The sequence below is a fragment of the Entamoeba nuttalli genome (genome assembly GCF_000257125.1).
Source record: "Entamoeba nuttalli P19 unplaced genomic scaffold asmbl_3320, whole genome shotgun sequence".
In the NCBI taxonomy this organism is placed as follows: Eukaryota; Evosea; order Mastigamoebida; family Endamoebidae; genus Entamoeba; species Entamoeba nuttalli.
Genome location: NW_008575994.1, coordinates 1 through 7,411, shown reverse-complemented (window position 1 = coordinate 7,411; position 7,411 = coordinate 1). Strand labels below are relative to the sequence as shown.

The 7,411-nt window shown below is 26.5% G+C and overlaps 4 protein-coding genes across 4 annotated transcripts; 2 read left to right on the top strand and 2 right to left on the bottom strand.

Annotated features, from left to right (window-relative positions):
* Window positions 1-471: 471 nt before the first annotated feature.
* On the top strand, window positions 472-2,385 carry ENU1_062790 (hypothetical protein; the record flags this gene model as incomplete). Its single annotated transcript, XM_008858194.1, has 1 exon — window positions 472-2,385. The coding sequence occupies one exon, from the start codon at window positions 472-474 to the stop codon at window positions 2,383-2,385; it is 1,914 nt and encodes a 637-aa protein (XP_008856416.1).
* Window positions 2,386-2,421: 36 nt separating this feature from the next.
* Window positions 2,422-3,276, bottom strand: ENU1_062780 (hypothetical protein; the record flags this gene model as incomplete). The annotated part of the gene is made up of 1 exon (XM_008858193.1): window positions 2,422-3,276. One exon carries the CDS (start codon window positions 3,274-3,276, stop codon window positions 2,422-2,424), a length of 855 nt encoding a protein of 284 aa, XP_008856415.1.
* A 132-nt stretch (window positions 3,277-3,408) lies between these two features.
* Window positions 3,409-5,064, bottom strand: ENU1_062770 (pumilio family RNA-binding protein; the record flags this gene model as incomplete). Its single annotated transcript, XM_008858192.1, has 1 exon — window positions 3,409-5,064. The coding sequence occupies one exon, from the start codon at window positions 5,062-5,064 to the stop codon at window positions 3,409-3,411; it is 1,656 nt and encodes a 551-aa protein (XP_008856414.1).
* Window positions 5,065-5,355: 291 nt separating this feature from the next.
* Window positions 5,356-6,684, top strand: ENU1_062760 (lipase, putative; the record flags this gene model as incomplete). Its single annotated transcript, XM_008858191.1, has 1 exon — window positions 5,356-6,684. The coding sequence occupies one exon, from the start codon at window positions 5,356-5,358 to the stop codon at window positions 6,682-6,684; it is 1,329 nt and encodes a 442-aa protein (XP_008856413.1).
* Between the last annotated feature and the right edge of the window lie 727 nt (window positions 6,685-7,411).

Sequence of the window (7,411 nt, the reverse complement as noted above, 5' to 3'; positions counted from 1 at the left end):
TATGTGTGGTATTTCAGACGTGCCACCTTCTATCTCTTTTTAATATAATAAAAAGAAATAATATAAAAGAAAAAGGTTTACTCACAAAACAAGAAGAAAAACTAAATAATAAATAAAACAAATAAACTACCCATGTTAATGATGTAAGATATGACTAATATCTATTAATTAATGAATAAACGACAATGCTATTAACACTTAATTAATTACTTATTATTATCTAATTTTTTTAAAAGTTATTGAAAAACATAATTTTTATTGATATAAATTGTAATACAAAATCAAAGTTTTTATATGGAAAAAAGAAACTTGTAAAATAATAGTTTAACTGAAAAATCGAAGGAAACTGAACTAAATACGAAACAATATAATAATTATCAATAGATGAAATAAGATTCTAAAATAGTTTTAAAAACTCAATAACAAGTCTAGATCTTTAACTAATAATTAAAAACTAAAATATACTAATTGATGTCCCGTTGGTATATGGATATTTCTATAGTTAACAACAATAGTAAATTATTAAGGTCTATAGATGATGAAGTTAAGTGCATAACTCTTATTTCAGAAAACGAATATCTCATTATTTGTACAAATGGTAAAATTTTTTGTGTTGATGACAAATCTTCGACTGAGATTGGAATTGAAGAAAGTGCCATTGGCACAATACTGTTTAATGGGAAGTATTATATCGCCTCTCCAACAAAACTATATCTTTTAGAAAATAAACAATTAAAAGAACAACTTAGTTTTTCAAACCAATGTAGTGTTATTGCAGCTTCAAATGACAAAATATTCGTTGGACTTGATGGAAAAATAGTAAAAGTCTATAACGAAGAATTTAAAGAAGAAAAAGAATTTGATATTCCTGAAATCGTTGATATCAAATGTAATGGGAATACTGCTGTTATTATTACAAAGAAAGGAACTGAAATTATTAGTGCTATTAGTTATGAATCTCTCAGTCCTATTTACTTTTCTGGTGGAAGAATGAAAGTGTACGGAATACCTAATTCATGTTGTATTACTCCAGATGGAGACTACGTTTTAGTTGGAACAGAAAATGGAAAAATTACTTCATTAGTTAAGGATGATACACAATTTACATTTTATGCTCATTGTAATAGAGAAACAAACACTACTTATAAGGTTAGTTCTATTAATTATTACAAAGAAAATGTTATTATTTCTACTGGAATGGATGGTGATATTAATGCTTGGAATTTAAAAGACAAAGACATTATTTCTTCAGTTCAAACAAAAGAAGAAATTATTTGTGGGTCTATTATGAACGGAACTTTTGCATATGCAACTAAAGGTAAAGATAAATATAATATTTTTACACTTGAAATTGAACAGTTATTAAACGAAGTAAAAAAAGTTCCTAACCATGAAAAAAAAACGAATAGATCAAGAAGAAAGAACGATGCAATTGAAGAAGATAAACCAAAAAATATGAAAGAGAAAAAAGAAAAAATGGTGAATAGACGATTAAAAAAAAAGACAAGAGAAGTTCCTGAAGTGGAAGAGAATTTTTCAAATGAAATTGATTCTTCTTCTGATAATGATGAAGAAGATATTAGAAAAAAACCATCAAAACATAGGTCTTCTCCCGTCAAAGCAAAAAGTGGATTGTTTGTGTTTATAATTTCGTTTGAACCTCAAGAACTTATTAATTTCAAAAAAGCAATATATAAACATGAACTGTTTGGAATTACAACTAAAATTGAAAAAGCTAATGTTATAGTAAATAAACATGGACAAAGAACAGCTGAAGTATTAGATGCAATTCTTAGAAATATTCCAATTGTTGAAGAAAAATGGGTATTAGAATCTCATAAAAAAATGGCAGTTGAACCATTTGAACCATATTTAATGAAAGACAAATTCCCAGCACTTAGTCATACTACATTTGATAAGTCATTATTACAAAACAAAACTGTTGGTATTTATGGTGGTTTAAAGATTAGAGACTATATTATTAAAAAATGGATTGAACAAATAGGAGGTAAATTTGCTACAAGAGCTAAATATTCTGATATTCTTTTAGTTGGAAAGTCTATGTTTGCATCTGATGCAACAAGAAGGACAGAAGGCTTTGCAGTAAAAGAGGAGTGGTTGTATGATTGTATTTCTGAAATGAAATTCATAAATCCTAAGAGTTATTTAGTTGATGGCGTTTTAAAAAAAGAAAAAGAAAATGAACTTACATTAGAAAAACCTGTGGCTGAGCAAGTTAAAGCTTCCAGTTCTCATAAAAGCAGAAGTAGTCATCATACACACTTAGGAGAAAAAAAAGAAAAACAAAACAGTGCAATTATTGAAACTAAAGAAGAAAAAGGAGTTTCATCAATTGTTGCTATGGAAGAAGAAAATAAGAAATAAATTAGTGAAGTTTTGAATATAAATGTGTTTTAATTGTTAACGAAAGATTTGAATAGAAGCACCCCACGAATAACTTCCAATAAAAGGATTTGCTTGAACAGATAATAATAAATTGGAAGCTATTTGACAAAGGTTTGTTTGAAAACAAGAAGAGAATGTTCCTTGAGTATTAACTACTGTTTTAAATGATGAGTCTTGTGAGGAATGTTCAAAAGCAAGTAATCCATAAATTGCTTTTTGTGGTTTATTTTGATAAACAAATTGACAACCATAAGTAAGGTATTGAGATGGAGAATAACGGAGGGTAGAGAATATTGTTTGATTTAATTGAGAATAAATAAAAGTAGAAATGATTTGAGGAGTAATATTCCATAATAATCCATATGAATTTGTTCTTATTCTCTTACTTGGAATGAGACAACATTCAGTACCAACAGAACATGAATCTGTTATTTTTTGCATTAAATTTAATACGTACAAACCCCCTTTTTCATATCTCATTCCAAAACACTTTCCAAATCCACTTATTTTTCCATCAATTCCTGCTTCAATTTCATTATCTTCTCCATTTGCAATTCGAAGACTTCCTGATATTTGCTTTGATAATAAATTAAAAGATGATAAAAAAGACCCTTTCATTTCATTATCAAGTCTTGCAATGATATTTCCCCAATACCCTGAATATAAGAATGAATGAATCCGATTAAACTTTTGTCCTTTTGGAGATGGTGGTTCTATAGTGAAATAATGCCCAGTTACTAAATTTTCATTATGTTGTTTTGTAATTTCAATCTTCATTCCATTAAAGCATTCAGGTTGTAACGAGTCATTAATAGCCCCTATTGCTTCATATGGTTCACACACATAATGAGGATCCAACAATCCCTCCATCTTCTGAAATTTATAAGTTCTTTCCAAAAAAATAAACATTCAATATTTGTACCTTTTGTCATCTATATTCTATTAAAAACCCTCCTCATTTTTTGAAATATATAAAAAAATAATGATAAAAAATCAAATCAATCATTTGGAATAGCCTTTCTTATTAACCTTCTTTTTCATTTCTTTTGCTTTTTCAGCTTTAGCCTCAGCAACTTCTTTCTTAATTTCTTTAATGTCATCTACTTCTTCACCTTTCATAACAGCATCAGTTTCAACAGGAAGAGGTTGTGATGGTTCTTTTGGTTTTTCTTCTTGTATTTCTTCAGCTTTATTTTCTTCTCCAACTTTTTTGCCTTTTAAGTCTTCATCAATAATAAATGTAGTTTCTTCTGGGAATGATTTTTTAACAGCTGTTAAGAATCTTCTTGTTGGTTTAAATTTGGTAAGAGACTTATACTCTTTTTGACAAATGTCAAGAAGAGTAGGTTTTAATTCAGTTAACATATCTTTAAAACGAATGTCATCATCTTTTAAAGTAAAAGAACCTTTTTCTTTTAATGGATCAATAATTGATGGTGGAAGGAAATGTGTACTTAATGGGTCAAGGATAAATTCTAATAACTCAATTCCGCATTTGTCAAAAACTAATTTTTGTGTCATTGCTTCAATACTATCAAGAACATATTTCTTCAAAGCCATTTTATCATCTACATGCCTTAACAAGTATAAAATACAATAATGACCAAATTTGTCAGTCATCAATGTAATTAAATTTTCTTTACATTCTTTGAGAAGTCCTTTTCGTGCTTTAGCAGATGAATGAATAATTACAAATTTCATTAATTTTGGTCCTTCAGGTAAAGTTAAGAATTGTTGTAAATGTTCTCTAAGTGAAGCAGCAACTTCAGATGCATCTTTTTCATCAACACAACTAATATAATCAATAAGAAGTTGAGCTAATAATGGGTTAGTTGAAACATGTTGTTTGTTAAGAATTTTGAAAACTTTATCTTTTAAATCTTTACAAATAACATTTTTTAATGTGTCATTTGAATTAATAACTTCAGAAAAAGTTTTTAACTCTGGATTTTTACTTTTTAAAAACTCATATTGTGCTCCATACACTTCTTCAATTAATTTTCTTTGTTGAGTTTTATTAATAAATTCACATAAAGTTTTTAAAACATCACTAGAAAATTTTTGCATTAACATTTCAAAGATGTGAGTATGATATAATTCAAGTAATAAACTTGGAACAATTTTAGAACAATACTTTAATAATTTCTTTACAACATGATGTCCATATTGGTCTTTAGTTAAATCAAAAATCTTTGGTTTTAATTCAGTTAAAACGGTTTGTCTTTGTTCATTATCACCATTTTTAATAATTGTTTGAATAATTCTAGAAGCATCTGGTTTAATTGATAATTCATACATTGAAGATCTTGAAAGAGTAATTAATTGTTCTATTTCTCCAGCACTCCATTTTTTATGAGTATTAGAATGTGAATTAATAAGAAACTTCATTTGATTAATAGCATCCTCATTACTTTCTTTTCTTTGTTTTTTCTCTTGATATTCTTTTTTTAATTCATCACTAACTTTTGCTCCAAATGGATTACTTCGTTGTTTTAAAGGCTGAGTATATTTACTGTTGTTTTGTCTTTTAATTCCACTTTTATTTTTATTTTGTTGTGACTTTTGGTGAGTATTTTGATGAGGTTTTTCGTGATCACTTTTAGAGGTGTCTTTGTGTTTTCTTTGTTTTGGTTTATATCCTTGTTCAGTGTATGGCATTCAGAAAAGTATAATTCTTTTATTGTCTTTTTTTTCTTTTTTTAAGGGTTTTTTTATTCTTTATTTAATTAGTTAAAATATATAATTTATTTAATTAATTTTAAACTATAATTGTGAATAAGGAAATATATTGGATTATACAGTCTTTATACTCTATATTTTTTTTAGATAAAATAACTGTGTTATATAATAATGTATGTTCAAAGTTATTAAAATAGAATAACATGACAATATCTATCTTAAAAATAATTGTTGTTAAATCTACACAGAACTGTATGATTCTAAAAGTCAATGGAAGAAAATAAAGAACCATCTATTCTCTCTGTTATACTAGATGCCTTCTCAACAACACTAACAACAATAAGTAATCCTTCATGGAAAGACATTTTTGATATTCAAATTAATAAAAAGACATTATCATCGTTGTCTGACGTTATTCATTATTTCAAATCTTTTTCTGAGTTATCATTTATTGATCTCATGACAGGTTATTTGATTTTGTCACAGATATCAGAGTCTAATTACGATTCATTTCAGAAATATCAATTAACATCGAAAAGTTGTGTAGATATTCATTCTATACAAACAATTTACAAAGCAATTTCCCATTCAGTATCAGTATTTCAATGGACATTATATGAAAGCTATGCTTCTAATGAAGAAAAAAGGTATTACCAAAATAATAAAGAAGAAGTTTCTCGTTTAATTATCTCTCAGTATAATCATATTCACCCAGATGATATTATTTTATTACAACATAATTCAAAACCATTTTGCCCTGCACATTATGTTTGTGTTGATCATTCTATTGATGCTATAATAGTTTGTTGTAGAGGAACACAAACTATAACAGATTGCCTTGTTGATTGTTCATTTTATTATGAAAGCATTTACTGTGAAGGAGAATATGGGTTAATTCATAAAGGAATATATCAGACTGCATCAACAATCTATATTTCTGTGCTTCCAGCAGTGAGAAAGTTATTAACAAAATATCCAAAATATAAAGTTCTTTGTACTGGTCATTCTTTAGGGGGAGCTGTTGCAGAGATTGTAACTTTATTATATCGTTCAAGAAATAAAATGGTTCCTGTTTGTTGTGTAGCATTTGGTGCTGTTCCTGCTGTATCTTCTAATATTGCTGAATTGCCAATATTTAAAGAGTGTATTCTAAATATAATTAATCAAAATGATATTGTCCCAAGAGCTTCTCATAGAGCAATGCAAGAATTATTAGAGAGAATAGATAATATTATCAATATTGTTGGATATGATTTATATTATGAACTTGAAGATTCATTAGGAAAAAATGTAGATTTAACTGTTGCTCGAGTTATCAAAGAAAAAGAAATTACCTGGGACAAAATAAAAAATACAAATTATGTTGGTCAAGCTCTTCTTCCAATGGGCAATTGTATTGAAATTAGTGAAGGGAGGTGGTTTGAATTTGATAATGAGGCATTTGGACAAATAGAACCAAAACAAACAGCTGTTTCTGATCATTCAAGTTATAAATACGAAAAATCTGTACTTCAAAAGTATGAAGAAATTACTGGAATTAAACTAGTACCAAACAGAAAAGAAGAATACAAAATATTATCATCTAAGTTTGACCTATAACATTAATTAGTAGAATTTAATTTATAGATAGATGATATATATACTTTTTATTATCAATTTAACTTGTCTAAAATTATTTATTTTTAACTTATAAACTTAAGTGACAATTTTTCTATAAGACTTTTAATATTAAAAAGAGTTGTTCAAAAGATGAGAAGATATTATTGTTTTTTAGATTGTATTTAATACGAATTTAAAAAGAAAATAAAAATAAGATTGACAGTTTGATTCAATTACTAAAAGTTTTTACCTATTATTAAATACACAATTTCTTTATTTGTTAAAGGAATATATAAGTACCATATTATTGTCTATTTAATTGGTACATGAGAAACATAAGCGATATAGTTATATTCTAATATTTTAGCAATTTAATTTATAACCTAGCAAATATTTCTTTAATAAAGCTGACTCATGGAGCAAAAAAAGAAAGAGATTTTAACAACACAATGAGGGTTGAACAAAATGAATTGATTTATTAGTTAAGACAAAGCTATAAACCTCTCATATTTCTTGAAGAATAAATTACATCTAATGTATTTTATCATATAAGTTCTTCAAGTAATTTATAAGACATGACAACTGGTTTATCTAAAGTGGTACACTAAAACTAATACAAAAGTAAATACATAAAAGTTATTATGAAAAATTTTAATACATTAAATATTATATTTTATGATTTAACATAGTAATTTTCGTTATATATAACAATGATTATAAAAATATA